The following is a 27,997-nucleotide window of genomic DNA, read 5'->3' as shown; positions in this document are numbered from 1 at the left end:
TCTTGGTCTGAACCTGGATTCCTAGGTGCAGTTTGTTCTAAAATTATTTGGCCAGTATCTACTGATTTTTTGGAAGTCTGAAAGTCCAGATTCATGCTTTTTTTTTTTAATTAACTCCATGATCTTCTCCTCCAGCACCACGTAGAGCTGAACTGTCTGAAAAAGTTGAAATTATGAAGACTTAATTCTGGGGGGGATTATTTTACTTTGAATTAAACTGACAGTAGGAATAAAAAAAGATATTTATAATCAGTGAATTTCAGAAGTGAAACTAATAGCAAACTGTGGATACTGCACTAGTTACCCTGCTATCTTGCAGGGCTCTATAGACACACTGTCCTTTTAAAAAAAAATGTTTTTCTCTCCTCTATTAATGCCTAAAAAATGCAATCAACAACAGATGAAACCAGTTAAATAGCTATAAAGTGGCACAACAGCTTAACTGATTGTATGCATCGTGCCACCAAATGCACAAAACAAACCAGGATAGTAGAACTTTTTCTCTAAACTCAGCATGATATTTATGGTAGATATGGAACAATTACTGAGGAAACAAAACTGTTTTCAAAGCAGATGTTGATTTAAAAAGTTGGAAAACCACTGTCCATATACAGATGTAGGAACCCTTGAGGTTGTACACTACATGGCTTCCCATTTTCTTCTAACCCAGATCATGATCGTGTAAGAATATAAAAGGACTGACACAGTAATGAAAATTCTCTTTTCCAGGCAGCTTTTAAATACGCACCTGAACTCGCGCCTCCGTGAGTTTGGCTCTCTGCGCAAGTTCCTCCCTGGTATAAATGTCCGGGTAATGTGTCCGCTCAAAAGCCCTCTCCAGCTCCTCCAGCTGCTCAGCCGTGAAGGTGGTCCTGCTGCGGCGCTGCTTCCGCTTCAACGGCAAGTCTGGTTCAGAGTCAATGTCGGAGCCTTCCTCAGACTGTGGGGCTGAGGCTCCAGAGAGAAAAAAGAGTGAAAGAGTTGGCTTTAGTTGACAAAAATAAAAAACTTGATTAACTGGCAGTATTTCCCTTTATGAACCAGAACTGAGTTGGTAAACTTCAAAAATAAACAAGAAAATCAGAGTTAAATGTTACATGGTGTGAATTTCCTCAACCAAGTAAAGAATTATCAAAAGTTCAGTTATAAATTTCCCTGACCCAAGAATATTTAAGGACCACTAGAAGTCTTTCTGAATGCATCAACCATTCAGTTTGGAGGAACTGAAGACAAAAGCCTCCCCCTACAACAGCTTGCAAGTATTTCAAAGCTTGAGCAGTACTGCCTAGTGCCAAACAATCAGACAAGCAGTCTGGCCTTGGTCCTTTGCCTCAGCTGGTGAGCAAATATACCATATCTGTGTGACAAATATTTGCATGTTGCAAGCTGTAATTCTCATTCCATAGATACATGTGCACAAGACTTTTTCTCTGTAGATACATTGCTAAAACCTCATTGCCAAAATGGTTATGGAAGTGATTACAAAGGAATGGGGAACATTAGTAAAGAAATTAATTCTCATATATAATCAAATACTTTCCAGTCTTGCGCATTGTTTGTCCTGCCCTGTGCATGGTATTTCCATGGTCACATTGGCACATCTCAGTACATTTAAACTTTTCTGCTCTTTTGCAACTTACCTGCCTGTCTTAAGTCCACCTAGCATCATCTTAGGACAGTCCAGACAAGTGCTAAAATCCACAAAAATCTGAGATATGTTGCACAGAGAAGCCCTGCAAGAATAGCTACGAGCTATCATTTGACTTGACTCTTCCAGTTACTCCAGCGAGTGGATTCCAGCACATGCAACACCAAGAACTGAAATGCACCACCTGCATCGCTCCCTGCTTCGGAGATTTCATCTGTATCCCTCCTAACCTCAGGAGGCTTCCTACCACAGACCGTGGCCGCTCATGCTCGGCCTCCAGCACCCGCAAGGTGTGAGCCAGGATAGGGGTAACATGGAGCAGAGTGTAGAACAGCTGTGCTGGGCCAGAGCAAAGGCCCGGCTCACCCAGCCCAGCTCCCCAGCGGACACACAGTGCTCACGGGCATTCGGCAAGAAACAGATCCCGTACAGCACGTGCCTTCGCCCACAACGGCCTGGCACCTCCCGCAGTCAGCAGTTTCAAGGGAAAAATCACAACTGAAATTCCTGCTGGGTTTTGCTCTGTCACTGCACTTCACATGGGAGGATAAACCGTCTTGAGGAGATGGCACGGGTGACCAGCCCGCTTTCCTCCACGCGCCCGCGACGGAAGCCACCTAAAGAGGGCAGACACTCCCCAGCCATGCCGCAACTGCTTCTGCGGCTGAAGCACAAGGACTGCTTCTACCGCTTAAATAACGCAGAATTAGTTACTGGTTTAGACACCGATTTAAAATAATCTTCTCAGCATGAATCATTTGAATGTGACTGAGAACACAAAGCCAGAACAGAAATCACCATTTCTCAAGCTCCAGCTATAAACCCCCACCTTGTTCACTTCTAGCTGTTTTACATTTTCAATTTCACTCAAGCTGTTTGAACCAATAATTACACCTAATCTACTTATTTGGTCTTACAGCATGAGAAAGACAAAGTCCTTTTTCAGACAACTCAGCTGAAGAGTTTATGAATTTCTGGATACAAAACAATTATTGCTAGCTTCTGTATAAGAGCCTCTGGGCTATCTTCACAGTTCAGATACCATAAACACTTTGGATCCAGTATACACAGAATATCAGGGAAAAACTCCCACAGAGCTCAACATCAATGCATTGGGAGAAACATCCACTTGTTGGGATCTCTCCCTTGCACAGCAGTTTTGCCCTGAGTAAGGCTGGGGGATTAAGCCCTTCTGGCTCTCGGGAACATCACCGCCAAGAACAAGGTGCAACCGGCACAAGCATCCTAGCCCAGACAGCTCCAGTCTGGTCCTTATAAAACAGGCACGCTATAGTAGCCATGCACGGCCGCATCGCTGCCTCGTCCATCTTCAACGCGTCATTGGCGTGAGGCACAGGCTTCTCCAGGCTGTGCCCCCTTCTGCCTTTTTTCTTTTTTTAAAAAAAGAAAGTGGAATCCACTTCCTTTTTTTTCTTTTTTAAAAAAAAAAAAAAAAAAAAAAAGGAAGAAGAAAAAAGAAAAAGAAAAGATAAAGGAGGCCTGATGCAAGCCGAGGTGAAGCTGCAGGCAGTAGGTTCGTGGGAATTGTATCCCAAGGAAACTGCACATGCAGACCCACAACCCCGTTAAAGGAGAGCACCCACCTGTAACATCTGTATAGGCACCTGCAGATCGTCACCTCAGGCTGTGCAATCCAAAGCAGCTACATATTGCTAAATTTCCGGCCTGAATGCCCTCACCAGCTGGCCATTAATGATCTTTCTAATAAATGTTTTAAAAAGACTTAATGAAACCTTGTAATGTTTCTCTGCAACCTGTGCTCATGCAGGGATGAGATGGCAGAACCAAACCCCCGGCTTAATGAAATCTAAAGCTAGAAGGAAAGAGGCATTAAGCACTATATGAAAAGACACAAAGGTAAGGCAGTCACAAAAAGACTGAACAAAGTAGCTAAGAGTCCAGGACAGTATGTCTAACGCGAACACAAACACATAGAGATAAAGTAATAAAACTAAAGTAGGGAGTAAAGGTGTATCCAATTAAATGGCTTTCATAACCATCTGATATCATCAGTCTTACCCTTCTCCAGGGCTGGCTACTAGGTGCAGATTTACTGAAAATATTGAGTTCTTTTGTCTTATCTGATCTGCAATATTAAATCAGACAAATGTAATCTCAAATGATAGCCACATGTCTGTGCTACAGACTACATTTTTTATTTCTTATGAAGTCTTTTTAAAGATTATCAGTTTCACGGAAGTTTTTATTCTTACTTTTCCTACAAAAATACTATTGTTAACCTTGTTTTAATAGGCGAGAGGACTACTAGAGCACCGGCTCAGCCTTCCAAGAGCAGTACGTGTGCTGCACGTGCTCGCGCAGCCCCGCTCTGTTGCCCTCCTTTTCGTTAAGCGGCAGCTCGCTAACGGGGCCGCTGATTTCCAGGGCACGACCGTCTTTCACGAGATGCTGCCGAGCACAGGCGCAGGGGGGCAGATTTTAGCCGGGGCGATCTCCACCTCCGCACCCCCAGCAGCGAGCCCTACGGCCGTCCCGGCGGTCCGAGCGCGCCGCGCTCTCGGGCGCTGCGGCGCCGGAGCCGGGAGACGCGCCAGCGCCCAGGGCCTTCGGATCACTGGTCCCTTCCTCGCCGCGCAGGGCGAAACGGGAGAGGAGCCCAAGAGCACGACCAGGAGCGGAGCCAGGAAGTTTAATTAAAGGCGACATTACAGAATTAAAGAGCAATTATTTGTCTCTTAACCCCTCGCGACCCGTTTGGTGGCCTGAGGAAGTCCTTCGTCCTAGTTACCGCTATTACACGCGGAAGGACCCTTCGCAGTTTTGCAGGCGTTTGGCCGCCTGAAGCCTGCAATTCTGCGACACCGTAAGGGCCGGAAGCAAACAGCAGAGCAGCTTGCGAGAGGTCGCTGCGCGCGTTGTCCTTCCTCTCAGCAAGACGTTTCATGTGAATAACTAACCAACAGCGACACGACAGCCATCAAAACCCCTGCGTCGGGGAGGCAGCGCCGCGCACGCGCTTTACGAACCCGGGAGACGAGGGTCGCCTTCCCGCGGGCCTGCCGAGGCCCAACTCCGCCGGCGGCCGGCCGCCAGCGAGGGGAGGCGAGGGGAGGCGAGGCAGCGCAGCGTCCCCTCCCCCGGGGCTTTCTGACCCGGGGGGACCAGCGGGGCTGGAGGCTCCGGCTCGGCGCTCGGCTCCGCCGGGGGAGCGTGCCGGCGTGGGGCGCTGCCGCCCCCCGCGCGCCGCCGCCGCCGCCCCCCGCGCGCCGCCGCCTTTGTGAGCCGGGGGATTTCTGCCGCCTGCTCCGGCGGCTTTTGTTGGGCCCTAGGAAACGGCCTGCGGCGGGGGCCCATTCCGCCGATTTCCACGCTCCATCTGTGGCGTCCATCAGCGGGGCCGGGGCCGCGGCGAGGGCGCCGACACCTGCCCGGCGCCCGCGGGAGGCACAAAGCCAGCCGCGGGGACGGGCGGGGGGACGCCACGGGGATGGGCGGGCGGGGGGCAGCCCCACACGCAGCGAGGGCACCCCGAGGCTCCCCGCAGGAGAGGGAGCGGGGCTCGCCTACGGCTGCGATAACGTTGCAGACAAAGGGCAGAAAAGAGGGGGAAAAGGGGAAAACGCCATCCTAGGAGCTGGGCCCAAGACTCATCCCGGGCATTTTCCACACCGGTCTCCCGCGCAGGTTTGCTAGGAGCAGCAGGACGCTCCCCTCCCGAGCGCTGCTGTCCCGGGGCAGGCTCGCAGCAGCTGGCGTTCAGCAGTTGACAGACCAGAAAAGCACCCCTGCGTCCCCCAAAACGAAGCCCACAGGAAAAGGACGCAGCGCCCCGCTTCCAGCTAGCGCCCGGCGCTGCCGCCTCTCCCGCGCCCTCCCCGTCGAGGAAGCTCCGGGGCCGGGCGCGGACGCCTGCCGAGCGCCGCTCCCCGCTCCCCCTCCGAAGCGGCCAGCTCGCGGCGAGGCGCCGAGAGAGCGGAAACGCGCCCTGCCAGGACGGGGCTAATCAAAACAGCGCAAATAAACCCTGACACTCAACAACTCCCCGAGCGCCCGCAGCCCGGCGCGGGACCGCGGGTCGGTTTCGAACGCGGCAGGCAGCGGGGGACCGCTCCGCGGGGTCCGAAGCCGCCACGCAGCCACCTGCGAGGCGCCCACGACTCGGCCGAGATCCGTGTTTATTTAAGATAAGGCATGTTCCGAGGCTTAGAAAAGCACCCCAGATTTTCAGGTCTCAGACCATAACGCTTCTGGCAAGCTTACCAGGTTTCCGAGCTGCTATTTTATCCGATTCACTGTTTGCTTTCTGTGCTCCAACCTGATTAAAAAAAAAAAAAAAAAAAGAAAAAAAAAAACGGGAAGAGGACGGGGGCAGCTGGGCATACCCCGAATGTCACCCGCCAGGTCACAGCCCAAGAGCTGCAGCCACAGGAATTGTCAGCAATCTGGCGCCTCTACTTCGACTGCAGGAAAAAGGAAAAAAAAAAAGATTTCTTTTTTAAAATGTAAAAAGCAAAACAAAGTCCCAGAAGATTTACTGGTGGGGTTAAAATCAAACATGCTAATGCAAGTTCCTATTTCTCTGCTTAAAGAAAAAAAGAAAAAAAAAAGAGTTCAGGGTGAAAGTGTATGACAAACAGTGCTCCACCTTGCTAAAAAAGCAATCTAATACCTAGTACAATGTGCAGTGAAGTAACTAGGAAAGTTGCTTTTAACCCTTTTTACAGGCATTTTCACTATGTTACACTGAAAAACAACAAACAAAACCAGAAAGCAACTCTGTTCTAGACATGAATATCACTCATCTAACAAGGATTAAGTCACACTTCAATTACCCCTTTGAAAATGCCTGCTATTTGCAAAGGGCATACTTACAAAAACATTGTAAATGGCTTTTTTAAACTCCACAGGCACTTCACAAAAGTCTTCAGTAAGAGAATGAGAGAAACGGGAAGAAAATATGTTGCTGTTTAAGTAAACTGCTTGATAAAAGTAATTATTCTGCTAACGGAATTCAAAACTAGCATCCCCGTCTCCTGCGTGGAAAGTCAGCACAGACGAGAAAACACAGCCCAAACAGTGATAAAAGTGACATTCTTGAGGAACGCATGTTTTTTTTTTTTTTCTATTATTTTATTTGGACTGATTCACATCGAGAAATGTGCTTTGCACAGCAAAGCGAAAAGGAAAACGGTAGCGGCAGTAAAAGGAAACGGCCAACAGTGACTTTTATTTACAATTACCAAGAGACAGGCTATTATTGACCATATGTGCCACAATCGCCCTCCTTATCATGGGTTGGCCATCGTGTCCATTGGGAGCTGTTAATGAACTGGGTAATTGAGCTGCTGACATGTGTTACCAAAACAAAACAATAGGAAGAAGAGACAAATGAACATTTTATTTGCCAATCAGAGTAGGTTCCGCTTTTCAGAGAGCTCTGCCTAAGTAAGTGGCTGAATACATAAAACAGTGCATTGAAGGCAAGCAGATGCATGCACAATAATGGTTAACTGACAGCCTATGGCCCATCTGTGCTTAACATTTTGTTAAAGAAATTACTTGACTTGCTAAAGAGACAAATCATACAGCTGCCCCAAGTGCTGCATTATAAGAGATAAATCATTAGCTAAACTGTTTCATGCTTAAAATGACAATGCATATTAACAGTTATGCAGGGACATTTTGTCAGCACAGCTTGACGCAGTTATAACTTACAAAAATGTGACAGCTCATAGCTATTCAACGATTTCGGCTCAGAAGAGAATGACAACACTGTGAAAACAATTTCACTGCACAAACAATAGACAATTCATAGTCTCTTTTAAAATTATATTTAATTTTTTTTCTGAACGATGAAATAATATAGAAAGGAAAAAAAAATCAGCCAGCATCTAACTGTTCTGCGCCATTAATCTGCTAGCATGTACTTCATTCAAAACCACAGAGCATCAAAAAGGAACACATTCCAGTTTAAATATCAAAGACTGCATTGCCAGCACTAAGAATAAATGGCTAATTCTCAGTTGAGCATGAAAGGATGAAGAATTTCCAGAGTGAAAGGAAGGGAAGAGGAAACGGCAAATGCAACAACTACAAAAATCTCTTCTTATTCCACTACCTTCTCTTCCAAAGAGAGATTTGTTTTGTTGATACAAGTAACATTAAAGTACTTAGCAGCTTCACACTTGGGCCTGATCCCACACTGAAGTTTCACTGCTGTAAATTTACATGGGGAATTATTACTATTTTATATAACAAACTATAAAAAGCAACTGCAGGGAGGATTCAGATTGCATTGTACAGGTAGCGTGCAGGCACACACGCGTTGCTCACAACAAACGCTTGCAAGTCCACAACCCAGGAAACCTGCTTAAGGGAGGACAGAGAAACGGGTCCCTCTCTCCAGACTCAGTCCAATAGACCAGAGCAAGCCTGACTCTCAGCTGGATTTAAGTGAGCAACTGCACTACTTGAAACAAAAAATAATGTGATTTGATAAAACTAGGGCAGCTCTGTGCTTTTAAAGGCTGCCAGGGACTTGGCATCCACATAAGGATAATAACCAAGTCCATGAACTGCTCCAACTTTTCTCCCAAAGTCAAGATGGGGCTGCTGCATCAATATTGTAGTAGTCTGAGACCGGTGAGGAGAAACACTATTTGCACTAGCATAAAGGCAGGGTCAGATCCAAGCAGGAGTTGGCCCTTACCTAGTATCTCACAAGATGCTTAGAAGAGACGTTCACATGAAAAAAAATGGGTACTACAATAACGACCGGGTACGACAAAGTGCTCAGATCCAACCCTCGTATCAGACTCGAAGCCATTTCAGCCCGTATCCCCAAGTGCAGCCTACGGGCTGCAGAGGCGGACACGAGTCTGGCCGGCCACCTTCCACTGGGAAGCTCACGAGCACTGTATGCCGGGGATTTTCCAAATCTCCCCATAGAAAGTATCCACGGAAACACCAATAACATAGGCTTGGATATTTAGGCATTGCAACATCTCATCTCACTTAAAAAAAGTAGGAAGTTTAAAGGAAGAATTTTCCAGACTCAACATAAAAGAAGATTTTCCCTCCTATATATATATATAAAAAAGGTAAAGATGATAAAATACTCAAGTCCAAATGAGCTTTGCTCAAAACCATCTTTGAGAATTGATATTTTAGGCAATACTTTGATATAAAACACAAACTTAAGAGTAAAGCTAAATCTTTTGTGCAATGCCCAGAACGTACAAAGAAAGAATTGGCATCATGTCTTTAAGGCAGTATCAGTTGAAGAAAAAGGTGACTGGTAACCAGTTAACATTGAAAAAAATGAGTATCCTGGGAGATGGAATTTTTTCACTTGAAAAATGAAATAAAGCAAACGACGGAGTCTCTGGATAAGTAACGAGACTAGCAGATTAAAGCATTGCAAATAATTGAGCTGTCAGAGCAATCTCACACTGAGTAGACAGTGTAGTCTTCAGAAGAAGAAAAATATATAAGTTATATTTGGTTCAATCCTTTGCAGTAAAAGCATACAAAAGAAATCCCCTAAATTTATAAAAGCTGATCAGACTTACTGGGCATTTTAAGATGGGAAAAGTTTACAAGACTCTTCAAAAATAGTTCTGCATTACTTCATTGGGTTTTGACCAGCCTGTAGCATAGCCAAAACATTTTTGGAAGAAAAAAATTGTACTGTTATTTAAGATAAAACAAATAGAGAATGTTTGAATGCATTTTTATCTTTCACCTAGCTCTAGAACCTATCTTAATACCATTCTTGATTCAAAACAGCACTGACAAAGCTAGTTGTTACAGATAGTTTCATCTCTGTTAACATTAGAGGCTTGTGAGGACTATATGGGAAAATCAAGACTGATTTCTTTTTAAATTTACTGCTGCAGCCAAACTGCCCCTCAAACCTCTTTTACCCACCATAGATTTAAACTGAATAATATGATCATCTCTATCACTCCTATAATTTGGGATAGTCAAAATATTTCCTTTTTTTTTTTTAATAGAAAATTTTATCACTCTACCTTGCAAAACTGATGGCTGTATTTTTGTGGAAGAAAGCCAAAAGCAACAACAATTTCTCATTTTCCAGTCTTTGGTTTAATCCTTAAAAAGGTTAATTTTTCTGCTAGATATTATTCTCGCAGTTGATTATTCCAGTATACCACCTACTACAACCAAATGCTTATATTCCAGCCAAATCTGTTGGTAACATCAGGCTGCTCCCGCTACAGAAGCATCTGGACGCTGAGCACAAAGTCCATCATTTCCCGGCCCGGGACTGACATCCTGCTGGTCGCGGAGCCCTCAGCCCCGCTGGCCTCACCGCCAGGCACACACGCTCGCTCCTACAGACTCATTAACAACGAGGTTCGTTGCTCTCTTAACGAAGCAAGGTACACTTGCTACCCCTGCTACCCATTCAGAAAAAACATTTCCAAAGAAAATCCATAATTCTTCAGTCCAGTGAGAAAGACAACGAGAAGGATAATTAGTCTTGAAAACCTACAAGAACAACGATTGCTGATGAGTATTTAGACAAAAAATATCTGACTAAACATATTCACACTTGCATCTGTTTTAAAAGCTCAGCAGGTATTAACAATATATAACTGTGTCTGAATTGTTAGCAGCTCCAAGACCTGAAAAAGTGTATCTGCACAGTATTTAGAGATAAACACTCTTACTTTTCTGAAATATTCCTCCACACACGTAGGACTAAAACACAGAAGTTGCTGGACGTACGTGGTAAGTCCTGCAAGCTTTGCCTGGCTGCTAACATTACAAAACACATTACAACTCTAAAACATTTCTCTCCTCCTTCCTCCACTACTATGTATCTTGAAAGAACATTTCTTCAGAAACTTCAATAAGATAGAGGTTTAACGGATATCGAGCCTCTTTGAACAACTCCGACATTAGCAGAGATTCACAATAACGAGAAGCAGAATGAGCACGCCGAGGAGAACGCAGTGCAAGGTGCTCATTAAGCACAACTTACAGCAACACTCGTGTGATTGCACCAATTTTAAGTTTTAGCTTAACTATTGCCCTCGCTATATCAATTTTAGCAGACTCCATTGTGGTGCTTTATATTTTGTAACTGTTAAAAAAAATCCACACTATTTTAAGCGTTTCTCAAAACAATTTGACTGTGAAACATTTTCCCAAGAGTACGGCAAAAGCAGGCACGTTATTCAGCAAATGAAGCTGCTTTCGTTTTGGGCATAGGGAAGCACCCTTCCTCTATTTTACGATCCAGCTCCCACAGGGGCTAACGGGCTGCCTACACCAGGGTCACCCAGCCTCCAGGCCAGGGCTGCGAGCGGTCCTCCAGCCACTGGAGCACAATTTGTTGTTACCAGTCATTTAAACTATGGTGTTTAAGTTGTTACCAAGCATGTTACTACTTCTCTGCCTCAGTGCCAAACAGCAGAATATAAGAATATCCAGGGATTTTTTTTCTCCAAGGTATTAGTTACTTTAATAAAACTATTCCAGATCCTGAGTAGAGGGATAAAAATATTAGATTAGGGCTTACACCTTTGCCCAGTTTCCAGCTCAGTCTCATAGATCTGGTGCAACTTTGGGACATTTAGCTAATCCACCCTGTATTTATTAACAGCTGCAAAGCAATACAGATGCAATACTACACCTCTGTTACACATCAAGCACATGGGACAACTCCTGCATCCCACCAGCAGTTACAGCTTCCCAAATCCAACACCTGTGATCCAAGGTGCCACATCCCCAATTCTCACCAATTTCTCTTCCTGATTATTTCCTATTTTGACACCACCTAACCCTGTCCTGCTGTTTCCAATGCAAACATTTCTTCATGTTCACAGTTCAGTTTCTGTTTACAGTTCTTCACTCTTGCATAGAGCAAGGTGCTATGGGATGCCAAAATGTCTCAGAGCTCCTCAATATTGCATCTGCTGACAAATCTGATGGAAAAAAAAATTGATTGATTATTAAGCACTCTGGAACTGAATCCTTCCCAGGATAAGTCAGTGGATTTGTATTTTTGATGTCTCTGTTACATTCTGTGCTGCCTAGGTCTCTGGAAGCTATGTTACATACACCATCCTCAACATACATATCCTTGCAATAACCAAACTGTACAACACTTTACATACAGAGAATGTATGTGCACTACATATATAGTAGTGCATAACCTGCAAACCATGCGCACACATGTGCAAGTATGAAGCATACCTTCTATCCGGACTGACAGAAACAATTGTCTAGTCTGAAAACAGAGAAGAATGCAATTTTAAGACAGGTATTTCTATAGGATCTTTAATATCCCAACCAGACAGACCAAGATAGTGCCATGATACATACACATTGCATAGAGTGTCCCTACAACATCAGCTCCTGGAGTTTCAAAGCCAATGGTCCAGAGAGCACGCAAGTCATACATAAAATATTCTTTCAAGATAAAAAGCACATGCACCTACATTTGTTAAGGAAATATTAAGTAATGCCAATGGAAAAGACACTGAAGCACCTAACGCTTCTCAAACACTAAATGCAAATTTCCTCACTAGTTTCAGTGGGCTTTGAATAAAGTCTTTAGACTCATACATAGACCTCAATCATCCACAGATATCAGGAATTTCCTTGCACACAGACAGAAGGCACGAGGTAGACAGCCTTTTAGTGCCTTATTTCCAGAGGGGAAGGCAGTGAAGCAGCCCGTGCTTTTTTTGGACCATGAAAAGGAGCTCATTGTTAGATCATCACCCACGCACTGAAAATCAATGGTTTCATTAAAACTGATGATTCTACCCTCCAGAAAAAGGGCAAATCCTTTAAGATAACAGTGAAAGTGGTCCCAAACAGATCTGCAATGTTTTAAAGTAGACCAATTACCAAAACGCAAACATACGAATTCAGAAGAATTTCTTAGCTACAAACTTGGATCTCTACAAAATCGACATTCTTAAGTTGTGAGGCCACAGAGTTAATTGACAGCATCTATTCAAAGGTTCTCTTTGTTTCCCAGAGGTCCACAACATTACGTTGGTGGGGGGTGGAAATCTGAGAAGAGCTGGGATCAACAGACATGCCAGCTATTGAAGTTCCGGGTCCTGCTTCATCTTGCTCATCTTCCAAAGTTATAGCCCCATTGAACCAAATCTCTGCTTGCTCCACCTCTATGTGATACAAAGTTTCTGCAGTCCTAACGACTTGTACATGTGGCGCTGCACGCCCAGTGGGAACGAACGAGTGCCATACTAGCTCTATGGTAAAGCATGTCATGAGGGAGGTTTCTTCTCGTTGTTTCTAATTTTCTCCTGAAAACACTGAAATCCTCCTAATACTGCGCATTCAAAAGCAGTAGTATTTCTCGAAAGATGAGTTTTCACAGCTCCAAGCTATTTGGCATTCACCTCCCCCCATATAAAATTGTAATGGGTCCTACACTGGGGGCTCAAGTTTGGTTGCGTGACAGCCCTATCTAGTCTCCTAAGCCAAGCCTGAAACAGAAATACCCCTATGAGGAGGGCTGGAAGAAGTGTAACCACTTAATGCAAAGCCTACTTCCCCCTACCTGCATAGGCAAGTATTGCACACTTTGGTGGGATTTTCCAGGAAACTTAAAAACAAACAAACAAAAAAAAAACACCCCAAAAATCTCCCACTGAATTTCAGCAAGCTATTTATTTTCAGGTTTACTTGACAGCAAGTTAAAGAATTTGAATTTTGCCCCGATTCACATCCTACAGCTCGGGGGATGCAATTCTCTCTCTGCTTTGGGTCAGGTCCTGCCGAGAGCCATGTCACAGCAGTAAAGGCAGATTAGGAAGCCAAATTTCGGCCTGGATCAGAGCCAAGCAGAGCCCAGCAGGTCGCACAGGTGCAGGGGAGCACCTGCCAGAGCCAGCGTTGCGCAGGGCGAAGGAGACCAAGAATGAAAAGCTGCCTGCTCCCAGGCAACCTCCTGCATATGCAAAGAAAAACTGAGATCAGGTGAGAAACAAGCATTCACAGCTTTTCCCAGAGGCTTCCTCTCTGCTAATGGATAAAGACATTCAGAGTCCCGGACTGGACACTGGTGGGGGGAATACAGGCCGCATGGACAGGTGCTGTCCAGGCACTGACCCTGCAAGGGCCATCGGTGGGGAACATCATGGACATCTACATCTGCCCCCAGCTGCATAATCAGCGTTATTCTGTCCATAGTGACAGTGTCACATGTCTCTGGGGTCACAGCAGAACCCCAAAACCATCAGTGCCAGGATGGGCACCAAATCAGATAGGAAGAGACAGAGGGGCATCTGCTACAGCTACTGACACCTCTGCTGCAGCTCAAGCGCACGTGTGCCAAAACCACTGCTTACCATCAGGATCTACATCGTCCATCTTTGCTTTGAAGTCTAACCACAACTTATAGGTTAGCTGTGCTTGCATCATCAGGTCCTCTGCACAGGAACATCAAGAGCACCTACCACATGGAACGCTTAGGCCATAAGCAGGGCTCCCACCTACTACAGTAATACAAATAACAGCAAGTGGTCAAGCAACAGATGTCCTGGAAACATTTCTGATTTATTCAAATCCCCTAGTTGGACTTTCCAAATCCCAGTCTAAGAACACCTACCGAACTACTACTAAACAAAGTTGCTTTGACCAAACTCTGCTCTAGTCAACATTCATTTAATTCTAACATATATCGTCATGTATAAGTGGATTAACCAATACGCGGCATGGATAACTCCACAGCGAACGCACAGATTGTGATCTTCAAAACAGAGCCCTGCATCTGCCATGAAAATTCATAATAGTCAACACTGTTCTGTTAATATAGCAGAATTTGTATTGCTAAAGTTCCTGTGTTTCCTTGAAAGTCTCCTACTCCACAGAGTGCATTAAAAAAAAAAAAAAAAAAAAAAAAAAAAAAGTCAGACATCTAGATTCTCAGGAATCATCTAGACTACTCAGGAAAAAAGAAAAAAAAAGGAAGAAAAAGCAGCTTGTAAGAGTAGTTCAATCAAAACAGGGTCTAGTTCTAGCTTCCATGGTTGTCTTCATCTTGCTTTTTCCATTTCCTACTGCTCAGAAACCTCCCTGTATTTTTCTTTATAGGGCATAAAAGCAGTTGAAGTACCGTTTGAATTTTTGATCAGGTTCTTATAGCTTACTGAAAACAAAACACGAGAAATAATTAAAATCAGAGTCTAAAGCATCTTCTGACACAGCTTGCACTGAGCAGAACATCACTGTGTCCCAGAGCAGTCACACATTTAACAAGAATGACAAAAACAAGCATCTTTTCCTTCAGTGATGTTCTTATATAGAAGATTTGAATTTTCATTACAACCTAGAACCGTCAAGGTTCATCAAAAGGTCTGTGATCTTTCTAAGTAAGCCTGGACTTTGTTTGAGGGAAAAGGGGGGGGGGGACTATTTATGATTTTTGCATCAAAGTCATGTGAAATGTGTGGTTTTGCATGGCTTCAATTAGAGACTAGCCTGAGGCAGAAGAAGTTCAGATCCTGATCTGGATCCAGACCCACCCAAAGCTGAGGGACATTTCGACCAAGGCACTTGGTTCTCATCTAGCTCCAACTCTAGCGTAAAAGCCAGGTGGGACCCACTGGATTTCAGCAAGCCCCTACTCCAACTCAGATTTTGGCAGGTTTTCTAACTTGGCATGGCAATAGCAAGGTCCTTAGGAATTCTCATGGGGACTTAAACCCGTAAAACACTGTTTGAACCCCTGCAAACCAAAACGATGGCATCTTCCCAGCTCTCACAATTAAGCTTTAAGCCATAAGAAAAAAAGAAGGAAAAAAAAAAATCCCAAATTAACAGCCATATTGACAGTTTTATAGAGCCCCGAGGGCTCTCCATACATCCAAAGACGACAATGGAGCTTTTTTTAATTTAAGTGAATTAGCAATCAAGTTTCTAAGAAGGATTCGCTTAATAAATTAAAAGAGCAGAATTCAAAACAATTTCAAAAGTAATCCTTTGGCTATAAATCATTCTCTGTGCAGTGGAAAACTGGAACACTCTCATTCTGATGCTTGTCTTAATTGACAGTCTTTTTTTTTTTCTTTTAAAGTAATTATTATATTAGTGGGCATCACGTTGCAATAAACTAATGTTTCCATTGACTTCTCTAGGAGCAAGATAAACTCTTAATTTTCTTCTGATAATCCTAAAGCCTAATTTGCTACTTTTCCCGCCAAAAACAAGGTAGAAATGCTTCTAGAAGCTGTTTGGATCCTGCTGAGCCTCTGAAGGAAACAATATTCCCATTCTCCTGTCTTCTCTTCTTCTTCTTCTAGCCTACTACTACCACCGAACCAACTTTCACACCAATTCAGCCTTCTGCATTTTGCACCTCGCTGCATGCAGCAGGATTTCAGAAGGCAGTTTCCAGGAAAGCAGGGTGAGCACATACTTTGTGATAATTAGCAGAGCTCCACCAGAGCCCAGATCTCCAACAAAGCTTTACAAGGTTTAAACTCACAGTTTCATAGTACAAATATTCTCACAAACAAAATTAAAGTCAATTCTGCAAACTATTTTGAGTGTTTATATGAAACTCCATGGAGCTACCATTAAAAGTGAATAATTAAAAGTGAAGACTTACAGACTCCTAGAAATCCACTCTCTTTAAAATGATTTCCTATGGTAATAGGCAATTCATTGCAAGTCCTTTGCACCTATTTAGGAACAGAGGCTTTCAAATCAGTGTCAGTGGAGCTATAACAGATTATGCCAGGAAAGTTTCAGCTGCTCTGCCTTGAGTACGTTTCCAATTCATGTCATTTCATGCTTTCAGCCCATCATTGTGACTTGGTGAGGAAGGGAACATTTCTTGTTCCCCTCGTTCTACGTTTCTCCTCCCAAGCTTTCCCCCCCCGACACACATCCCTAGTCTAAGCTAGGAGAAAAACAGAATCTTGTTAAAGTTTCTCATGGAAAGCAGAAAGGGAAAGAGGACTATCTCTCTAGGGGGAGGACAAGTGGACACAGCACTTGCCGAGGACACGGTGGGATCCTTTGCATGGTACCAACTGTGCCCCAGAGTGCCTCTGAGACCAGCAGCAAGCACACTACCTGTCCTAGAGCAGCTCCTCCATTTCCACTCTTGGAAAGGTCTGCTTAGTGTTTAAAAACAGACAAAACCAGGTGCCATCACCACTAACTCCCCCCCCCCCCCCAAAAAAAACCATAAACCACAGAATTGAACTTGCCTCTTCCACACTCCAAGCAAACATCCCAAAATATCCTCCTCCTAATACACAGGTAGTTACACAGATAAAAATGGACCAAGATAGAGACAGTCAAGGATGTCTAGTCACAGCACTGGTCCAGGGGACCCAGAGAGGAGCCCCTTTTCTGAACCACTGGGGATGTTCCCCTCTCTTGTCCCACCAGGGATTCCACCCAGCATCAAGCAACTTTCCTGAGAAAACAGGGTGCACTTCCATAAAAAACATCTGTTGAGCCCAGCTGCCCGGGTCTGACAGGAGCTGCGTTTCATTAAAAACCACACGTTGCTCTGTTACGACTTGGGGGAGGGGGGGGAAGAAGGGGGTGCACACTGCCTTTATATAATTCACAACACGAACTCAGATAGCAAAAGGTACCAAATCCTTTAATTAAAAGGCTAGAACTGTCCTGGTGTAACTACACTGCAAAGCAACGAGCACATTTCTGTTTAAATGAGCACACTGAGGTTCCTGTTATGTTAACTGATGACTCTGGAGTTTAGGAATTGCCAGTGCATCACATAACGTACTAATTCAGTGCTACAACATTCAGAGTACCTAAATAAAAATCTAACAGATAATCATTTTTGTCACTTGCAGTCATGTTAGTTCTCAGAAATACCCAACTATCTTTGCACATTATATTTTAATCATCATTCAGTGCAAACAAATATGTCTGTTCACTAAAGCTGATTATTCCTGCAGTTACGCTCTTCTCTTCCCTCCTCCCAAAGCACAACCAGAAGTTGTGCCATTTAAACCGCTCTTTTTAGAAAATCAGGCAAAGCATCTCAGAAATGCATCAGAAAAACAGTATTTTTAAAAGCTTTACTCCACGTCTTGTTTTGTATATTTACTTCAACAGGGAGCGTCTCAACGTGGAACGAGAATGAGCACAAAAGACAGAGGATTTGCTGCAGCACGGGCAAGCGCCGCCGGCTCCGGACGCTGGGGCTCCCGCAGCTGTGCCAAGAGTGGAGCCGGCTGCGGCGGCAGCCTTGGAAATGGGAGGAACCACTCAACAGGCTTCACGGAAACGCTTCCAGGAAGAGTCACGTGGGAAGGCTCGCAATATCTCCGCATCAAAGGGACTGACGCCCCTTTGGAAGGGCAGCGTCGACTCTTCCAAAAGAAGGACGCATTTGTCTCCCAGAGCATCTCTAGGGCAGCTCTACTGCCCGAGGACGAAGCACAAAAATATTGCCGCAAATCCATACAAAACTTCTTTTAATTGAAAGCTAAAACAAAGGGAAAAAATTAAATTCAATCACCATTCTCCTCTCTCCATTAAGGATGCCTCAGTTTAACTCACAATTTGCAAGAACACTTGGCAAGATTAGCAAGTTTCCCCAGCTAAATCTATTTTCCCCGACACCTTGCAAAGCGGCAGCTTGAAGGCTGACGCTGTGTTTGGCGGCTGAATGGGCGACCCTGCCGTACACACTGACCCAGAGATAAACTTTGACCCGATGTTTGCTAATAACACTTCTTCTTAAGATGCCTTGTTTCTTTTATGAACTACTGCTTGACTCCCGAATCCAGAAGCTGACATGCATTAATATACATCTCTGGGTGCCCTTTGACTCGGCCATCGAGACCCTTTGACCCCAGACTTGATTCCTAAACCCTGCCAATTGTTTGCAAATGGAAAAAAATTATTTTCTAATAATAATTAATTTTGGTCATGTTTTATTAAGCATTTCTCTCATCTTTTTAACTTGTTTTCATTTGAATTGAAGTATAACAGATGTTTGTTTCATTTAGCAGTTTCCTGACTGCAAAAAAGTCTAACGATACTCACTTAGAATTTGATCCTTTGTTTTCAAGCTTTGTTAAATTCCCAGTAATAATTCAAGTGTCTCAATGCCTTAAAAAAAGAGCCTATGAACAATAACATTTTCTAAAAAGCCTCCTTTCTGCACCACTTTCCAGATTTATCTGTGTATTTCTACAGCTTAAGAGTTTTTTTCAGGTACCATTGTAACACACTTCAGATGCAATCCTGCAGCCATGAAAGTCAGTGACAAAACTTGGCTCTGGCAGTCGATGCCAGTTTCTAGCCAACGCCTGAAACTTTTAGACTGACTTCTTGAAAGGAGAAATTTCATTCTGCTTCTATGCAAGAAAAAAAAATAATATATGTATTACACATACATATTAGTGTACTGGGAGGCATGGTGTAGAGCCCCCACCTCGACTGTGCCTGTTTGCTGAGGCATGTTCCCTGCTTCCTGCTACGTTCCAAGATGGAAATTTCTAATTCTCGGAATCATGTTACTTTATGGCAGAAATTGCTGCACTTCTGCCTGGTTTACATCAGGCCTGAGAGATCGCACAAAGAGCGAAGGCTTTCCAGCGCTTAGATGATGTATCAAGTGTACTCCGCGCACACAGCATTAGAGCAATCAAGGCCCGGGAAAGAACACCAGCCAACAAAGCCTCCAGTCTCGAGAGTGAGCGTGGGGACAGGGCAAACAAGAGTTTTTGGCAAAAAAAAAGCAACTAGCCTTTATTTTTGTTCATAAAGCTCAATAGCACCTAAGCAGTTAATGATGTTACATCCTTAGAGCTGTTCCATTTTTTTTTCCTCTTGCTAAGCACAAATATTTCCCTGCACCTCCAAGCAAACCTTACTAAATGCATTCTCAAGAAATAAACAAATCAAACAAAAAAAAAACACAATGAAATGCAAGGATATAGGAAAATATAAAGAGAGGGGATACATCCAGCAGTTGAACCAGCAAGGAAAGGGAGGAGCCAGTTTAGAGGAAGATGCACTCTGATTCAGCTTCTTGCTGCGGTAGGCTGAAAGAGACCTATTCAGCGGACATTGGAGAAACCAGAGGAGAAGCTCAACGCTCCCAAGCATCTCCCCATATTTCAAGGATGCTAGTTTTGCCGTGAAAGCAGTGCACTGGAGCTGGCGCGAGAAGCATTTGGCTGCCACGTCCTCAGCAGACACCTGCTGCATGGAGCACCCAATTACTCCCCTGGACCGGGTGAGCAGATGGATTTCCGTAAGATTAAAGCATGACCAAAGACAACTGCAAATGCTCAAGGCCTGGCCCGTGCAGCGGCCAGCTAACGCATTTTGCATTGGAGCCTGCTCAGTTTTGTTTCCTCTAGATCTGAAATCTAAGGAATGAGTGAGGGTCCCTGGAGCTAGTGGGACTCCTAACTTACCTAGAGCACCAATTCAGGCAGCCTGACTCTGTTGTGCCAGAATAGGGTATTAAAACACTGAACTATTTGTTTCATGTTTAAATTATATATCATACACACCACTGTATTTTACAGTAATGCTTTCTATTTTCTAGGCAAAATTCCTACTTGATAGTATTTTTTTCCCCCAGACATAAGGGTAATTAAAAAAAATAAAGAGGAAAAAATAAGTTCCTCATACTTCTACCAAGTCAGGAAAGAGTAAAAACACTAAGAAATCCCTCGTGAAGCTACACGAAGGAGATAGTCTGATGCCCCCTTCTAGTCCCTTTTCCTTCAGTATTTCAGCTTTTCTTCATCCAATGACATTGGAAAGAAAAATGGACAAAACCAGCCCTGGGCAACCCATCCCACAGATTCCTTATGAAATTGTCTGGTTTTAGGTCAGACTCTCAACTTTGTAATGAAACCTTTCCACTGTACTCAGTGGAATTCCCCCCAAAGAGCCATCTTCACACTTTGGATACTCCGGTAACTCCCTACAGCCTGGTCAGCTGACCCCATCCGGCCTTCCTGTCTATGCTCTACTCATAACGTGGAAACTATTGCTTCTTCTTTTCCTTCCTGCACTCCAAATTTTAGATTAGCAGAGTTTAGTAAGCTGGTGCGCTACCAAAGAACATACTGAATAACCCCATTGGGATACGCTCCAACCTGCCCTTCTCAGGCAAACAAGGTTGCCACCAGGGACTCTTCTCTCTGCAGCAGAAGTTAAGATAATATTTGGATGCAGATTAAAATCAGCAAGACTTAACAAAGCAAGACCAGCTCCAAACACCATGGCAGAGGCCCTCCTTGGCCATACACCCCCCCCCAAGTCCAGCTGGAGCTGGGAAGCAAGGCAGTCAGCATTGCCTGAGGTTTCTTGCCCTTTCCAGAAATCCTCTCTATTTGCATCATTAAAGGTTGTGTAACAATATTTTATCAGTTTTGGTACATTCAGAGGGATTCCTATAATGCCTTGCCCTCCTCAAGCTTTAATACTAATAAAGTTCTCTGAGGGGCCTGGTCCGAACCCTTTCAAAGCCAAAAGCAATTAATAGATTTAACTTCAACAGTTTATAGATAAAACCCTACAGAGACCAGGAGGGACACGCACAAAATAAGAGGTCATTGGTTCCATACAGTTATTCCAGCTGAAATTCTTAGACAGTGAAGTGTTCGTATAGCGCTATTTTTTCTATTAATATGTATTGAGCTTTGAAACTATGCTGTGCCTGATGTATATAGGAATTCCTCCTCCTTTCTTCTTTCTAAAAGAAAATTCAGTGGCCGCTATAAAAGAAAAGTTGACATTTCTTCTTGTGTGATGGCAGAATCCTTCATACAAGCACAACCACACTGAATACTCTTTTAGCTTATTTGTTAGACTGAAGTTCAAAGGAGCGTGCAACGTAGCCAAGAAAAAAAAATCCCTCTGGTTAAAATTTAGCATGCAAGATCTCAACAAAAGTGATTTTTAATTGACTGTGCCAATGCTTTTGTTTTCTCAACAACAGCGACAAAAAATGATTTTTTCCTTCTCCCCCACAGTAAACCACTACCAGCTGTTGATGGAGAATTTATTTTAACATGCGTTAAGTCATATTGTACATTGTCCATTTCATGTGTGTAGGGCTTTTTGATACAAAATTCTTTTACTATTTTATACCAATAAATCCCAAAGTACAAGCCCTAAACTCTACTACAAGATTGGGCTATTAACACAAGTGGGATTCCTGGCAAATAGGATTGCACTGGAGCCTAACCTTACTTTTATGCAAAGACAATTGCAGCATCAGGCCCAAATTCCAATACAAATTCTTCCTGCAGATTTTGCCCGTGCAAAAGCAACAGCCAGTCCTTCCAATCAAATTCCATTATGCATTTGAAAAAAGATACAAATGGTTAAGTAATGCTGTAAAATTTCTTGTATTTCAAGACGATTCTTGCCGCACACTTCTCTCCATGTGTCTATTATTACACAATTCTCCGCAGCAGCTGGATCAAGACTAGAGTACTTCTCTACTGTAAAATTCATTATTATTTACTTGTTTCAGTAATGATGACAACTTTACACAACTGTAGAGATAAACTCAGGAATTTTTCTTTAAGCCAGAATCCTAAAATATGCCTGTTTATGGGCACATCCATTTGTGCAAATCACATACTTGTTCTGTATGTGTAAATTCAGGCCAGTGGAAAATTAAGCCCCATGGAGCTAATTTAACCAACAATACATAGACGACTGTGAGGAAAGGCTGAAACTTTGTCCTTAATTTACCCTATTGGGGCAAAATAATGCAGGAGTCTGGTACGTGTGTGCTACAGTGCTTAGGTACAACAGTGTATGCTAAGGAAGAAGCGTTTCAGCCTCAGCTCTTAATCTCGTTGTTTATTGTGGTTTAAAGTCGGACCCTTAATGTTGAACGTGGTTGAAAACGGCATGTGGAGGGACGCGAGAGAGAAAACAGCTCTGGCAGATTTGTAAATGTGTTTGTCTTTAAGGTTTATTCCAGGGGAAGCCATGCATGCCCTCGCTTGCAGCATGTGCAACCCCTCGGGAGGATTTTCAGCCTCCTAATGCTCACATTCTGCGTCCCAGGTTAATCGGGAAGGGCTTTTTGTTGGTTTTCTACTAGCAGCTTGCCTACAATCCTCCAATCCACCCACTCTTTATGTATATATGTTGAATAATTATGAAGCAGTGAGTATTTATCACCTTTTCTGAGCAGTAAGCAGAAAGAAATACAATACTATTACTTCCAGCTACTGGCTTTCCCAAGATAATTAGATAACACAGTGGACTGAAGCCTTGGGTAGCCCAATGCTGTTCAAGTTAAGTGATTGACATGCCTCTGTCTGGCTGCTCTATTAACTGTTTCATTTTGTTGCTATTTGCAGTTTGCTTGGCTAATACTTCGAACAAATACAGACTGTTTCTTTAGCCCTTTTTTTCTCTTTGACCTTCTCCTGCCCATTTTCTTTGAGTCACTTCAAACTGCCTTGAAAAGGCCTGTTGAATGCGCACAGTCCATCAGAGTCCCAGGTTCATCCCATTCCTTGCCCTGAATGCTTTACTTCAAAGATGGGCCGCATTCTTTAATTGCCCTTTGAATTAATATCAAAGGGTCACAATGCGAGTGCCAAAAGAGAAAGAGGCTTTAATGAAGCAAAGAGCTGCCATTCATTTGCAGATAAGCACGTTTTTATGCCTGACTGGTCACCATGGCTAAATGCTTCGTGAAGAGGAGGCAGGGCAAGGCAAAGAGACTTTTACTTAAGTGGTGATTACTTCAAACAAACAAGAGTAAACAAATAAAAACACTAACGTCCCGACAGCAGAAAATAAGTTAGTATGGCTGCATGTGTTAAAAAACAACCACCATCCTATTGTGCTGATACGGCCATTAACCCTTCGCAAAATCCCGGGGCTTAGCTTTGCAGAGCTGCAGCGCAGCCTCTCCTCTAGCCCCGTTTCCCTTCACTTCCTCAATTTTTTTTTTTTTTTTTTTTTTTTTTTTTGGCTTAAACTTTCACTGTTGGTCCCAGCCCAAAGACACACAGTTGTTTCATACCTCTGGAAACAACTAAATTTAAAAAGAGAAGAAAAAAGGCCAATCCATCTCACTTTTGGAAGAAAATATAATGAATGGGCAAGTTAACTTTGCTTTTCCTTTTTTTCTTTTTCTTTTTTTCTTTCTTTCTTTTTTCTTTCTTTTTTTGAGGCAGGACGTGTTCAGTGGTTTGCATTTCAGTGCCTGCAGAATAACAATCTTTATACATAAATCACTTACTGTTTTGCACTTTGATAATACGTTCAGTACTGTGATAAAGTGTGAGACCATTCGGCTTTATTAATTGCCTAAAGGTCCCTGATATTTTGTTTTCGGTTTCAGTACGCGGGGATTTTATTTGGTTGACTGGTTGTTTTTGGTATTTGAAACCTATGAAAGCTGCACTAAGAAAACTTACTCAGCTTCTTAATCCCACCTACAGAGAGATCCATTTTCTCTTTAAAATACCAAGAATATAAAATTAAAACGAGAAGCCTTAATGTATATTGAAATGCAATTACAGTCACTGCAAGAATACAGAAGCAACAAATTCACAGGTGTCCTCTTTAAAAGTTTTGTCTTATTATTTATAGACTTGGCCTTCTCTTTGCACAGAAGTAATAACTTACTTAACAAATACAAGGTTGTTTTACTGCAGAACTATTCCCCATGAAAGAGGATTAGCTCTACTCTTAACAGTTTAAAAGTGCTTTATAAGTTCATGCACATTAGGAATTGTGCCAGTATCTCGTAACTAAGAAGGCTGTAGACAGTCCATAGAAACACTGGCCATGTTTTTAGCCTCAATCCTTCAAGAAGTATTTCTCATTAATATCACAAACATTTAAACCTAACCCTAAGCATAACCTGCCCCAAGACTTTGCCTTGCTGGAGCCTCCTGCCCCGGTGCTTTCAACCCCTCTGCCTTCACCCTGCTGCTTCCTGCTCACCAGGGCGCCCGTCGCCGCTCACCAGCCCCAAAATCCATCGAAACACAAAGAACTCAGACCTTCAACATCCAGCCCAGAAACTCAGCACTGACAAATACTGGAAAAGTAACTTGCATTGGAGACACGGGGAAGAAGCGTAGCTATGAAAAACGAGCAGCAGAAAAGCAGAAGGGCATCAATGGCGGAAGAGTGGCAGAAGCAGCAGAATGTGCCAAGCCGGGAGCTTGAGCGCTAGCACCAACAGTTACATTGCATCTTGTGTGAGGTTAGAAGACCATAAGCTGAGCAACCTCTGAAACTGCTCGATTGTTTATTCCAACGTCAATGCCATTACCAAAACTTTTAGTTTTTGCTTTTTTGCACTATCCTCATTTGCAATTCTCCTTTAAAGCAATCTAAGATCCTAGAATTTTAGATTAACTCTAAAAATCTATCCCAGAGATTTATTTCAGTAGATGTAATATAAAAGAATGACACAAACTTGGTGCTAACATTAGACACTGCCGATTTTGGAAGCATTATGTTTTGTAACACATTTCTACATTAAAAAAAGTTAAATAATTGATTTCCCTTATATTTCCCGTATTGCACACGGTTAACTCCACTGTCATTCAAATGCTGATGGATAGCTCTGTGCATGAGGCTAGATTACACCTTTAGCTGGTAATGACAGACACCTTGTCCTACCTGGAAGCCACAGCTGCTGCCTTGAGGGTGCATCAGAACTGAACCAGCATCACTGATAAAATGGGAGCCCAGCAAGGCCACCGTGCAATGCCAGGGCTGACTGCGCAGCTGGGCTCGCAGCACCTGCCCGAGCACATGCTGGCACCTCGCCAAGGCCTCAGCCCCAGAGAAAAGCCACTGGTGGGTTCAGCCTGGCGCAACCAGGTCCACCAGCAACGTCAGCACCGTGGCCACTGCCTCCCCTCTCACTCCATGCTGCAGCACAGGTGCAGGCATCGAGAGCGTCCTGGTGGGACCACCAGCATCTCAATCTCACTGAGAATCCAACACCCACCCCACCCCACATACTAATAGCCACAGTTATCACATTTCTGGAAATAATTGCTGACCACGTTAACTACCCTCTCTTGGCTAGCAGGGCAATGGTGGTTTGCAGTTTGTATAGACCTCCTTTAAAACAAATTGCTCTTTTTAATGAGCACACCATCTAAAAGTACAGCAATGTGTCACAATTTTAATTGTTGACTGTATTGTATTAATAGCATATACTAAGCTAGATCAGGAACCGCAAGACAACCATAGCTGCCCTTCACATTTGGAACATGCTAAAAAACAACCTAGTAAGATACAATAAATAGTTTAAATGTAGAAGATGAAATCATTTAGATAACAGTACTTTATCCTCATACATTCAAAAGACAGAGAAAAATGGATTTCTTTATTAAATTAACTCCTAGCTTTGCCTGATCTGTTACTGCATCTTTGACCAGCCCATACAACAAAAAATCAATGTTATAGTCTATTCTAGAACGGTTATTGCTAACTGAAAAACAAAACAGAAAATAGTCAAGCTATCTAGCATATTCACTATTAATCATACTCAAGTTATCTGTCTTTTACTATTTTCAAGTTTAGTAGTAAATGCTATACAAAGTAATTCAGTACTGACAGCAGTTTTATGTATTTCTAAACAAAATAAGGCAAAATAAAATGCACATAATGAACAAATAAAGTATAGAGACTTCCATGCTTCTTAGTCACCATCTAAAATTACATTCAGGACTTTGAGTGAAAGCACCCAATTAAAATTTGGAGGAAGAGCAATCCCTATGCAGCAAAGTCCCAGTTACAGAAATACAGAGTCTCAAAGCTGACACATCCCAAACTTCACTACTGAGAGTGATCTCCTGGACTTATCAGTAACTAATTAAAACCCAGATGTTAAACAGAGTCAGCACATTCCCCATACTGCACTCAACTGAGTGCAGAATAGCCAACCCAAATAGCACTGCCATTCAGACAGTCTACAGTTCCTGGGGGCATCACACCACCCACGGGGCTCCTCGGGGCACAGCGCGGGCTGGAGGGTCCCAGCCCCTACCAAACCCCACAGCTCCCCTCTCATTGCCCTCGGGAGTCCTGGCACAGAAATTCAACAAAACCAGAGTTAAGATGACCAGACAAATTCTCATCTGATTTTAAAGATAAACTAGATTTTGGAAAAGACGACTTTCAAGTTGAGGCTCAATTTCTAGCAGCGCTGAGCTTCATGGGAAAGCCCGATTAAAATCCCAGAGATGACCTCAAACCTGCTGCTGGCCCTCAAGTCCACGTGCCGCAGGGCAGTCCTCCTCCCAGGGCTCCTGCTTGCATCAGAGCCCAGGCCTTGGAATGGCTGAACGACTTCACATAAATTTTAGAAAATTTTGTGTTTAATTTTGAGTGTATGAATTTCAGCCTTACCATTCAATTTCTAGCTGTTCCAAAGTTGTCAGGAAGGGGGGTTGTGTGTGTGCTTGAAAACCAAAACAAAAGAACCCTCTCTTTTCCAAGACATTTCATGGTACATCTGCTTAACCTTAAGTCCAAATGAACAAAAGAGTTCGCGGGTTTTTTGGTCTGGAAATATTCAATAAGTGACAAACTTATCAAAAAGCAAACACTTCAGACAGTTGCAGAAAAGGGGCCTTAGCCCAGCTTCTAGTTTTCACACGTTCTAAGCAACCATCTTCAAGGAAAATTCGGAGCCGCTCAAGAATGAAAATGTGACCATATGTTAATTCTTTTATCTTAGGAGAGCATTTCTGTGACCCGGCAGCGCAGGCTATGATGTAATCTACTCTACGCGCTCAGGCCAGAGGGCCCAATTCAACTCCCATCAAGTCAGCAAGAAACCTGCCATTGGCTTCGGTAGCAGCAGGCTGCTCCGTAAGCTGCCGTTCCCAACCACCAGAAAGAAGAAAATTGGTGTTTGTTTGGCCTTAATCAAACCACTGACTCTGAATCCCCCCAAAATATTCCATCCATCACCAGCAGGGAGCAATCAAATGAAACATCACCATCGTTTTGAGAGTCCAAGGAGAGACTGGAGCGACCCACCTGAAGCGCTGCCCACGCTTGCCGCCGCAGGGCCCCGCGAAGGGCTGCCACGGCAGACCAGCCCCACCTTCTCCTTTAGTCCTCAACGGATCCAGCCAAAATCTTGAAATGACTTTTTCTGATCCACTGCAAAGAACCAGCAGTAACTGCTGTGTCAGCTAACAGGACTTGAAAAGGAAAATAAATAGGATCCAAACAAAATTTCTGAACAGCTATCCCACTGAAAGTCTCAATAGAAAACAGTTGTTATGAAGTAATAAGAATTTGCATAATTTTGGGGAACACTTTGTTTTCAAAGTAATTCTCTTTTTCACCTGCTTAGGACTTGACCATGTATGGCTTTGGTTA

At 43.5% G+C, this 27,997-nt stretch overlaps 1 protein-coding gene across 4 annotated transcripts in view; it reads right to left on the bottom strand.

Moving 5' to 3' along the window:
• Positions 1 to 27,997, bottom strand: part of PAX3 (paired box 3) — a 72,510-nt gene that overhangs the window by 23,390 nt on the left and 21,123 nt on the right. For 2 of the 4 annotated variants that reach the window (XM_062582466.1, XM_062582465.1), the window contains one exon: positions 749 to 948. In XM_062582466.1, coding sequence (XP_062438450.1) covers positions 749 to 948 — 200 coding nt within the window. Of the gene's footprint in view, positions 1 to 748; positions 955 to 27,997 lie in introns of all 4 variants that reach the window. The other 2 variants (XM_062582464.1, XM_062582463.1) reach the window with 1 other exon arrangement.

This window comes from Rhea pennata, chromosome 9, assembly GCF_028389875.1.
Source record: "Rhea pennata isolate bPtePen1 chromosome 9, bPtePen1.pri, whole genome shotgun sequence".
Lineage (NCBI taxonomy): Eukaryota > Metazoa > Chordata > Aves > Rheiformes > Rheidae > Rhea > Rhea pennata.
The sequence above is the reverse complement of the archived record's forward strand: the minus strand, read 5'-3'. Positions and strand labels throughout refer to the sequence as shown.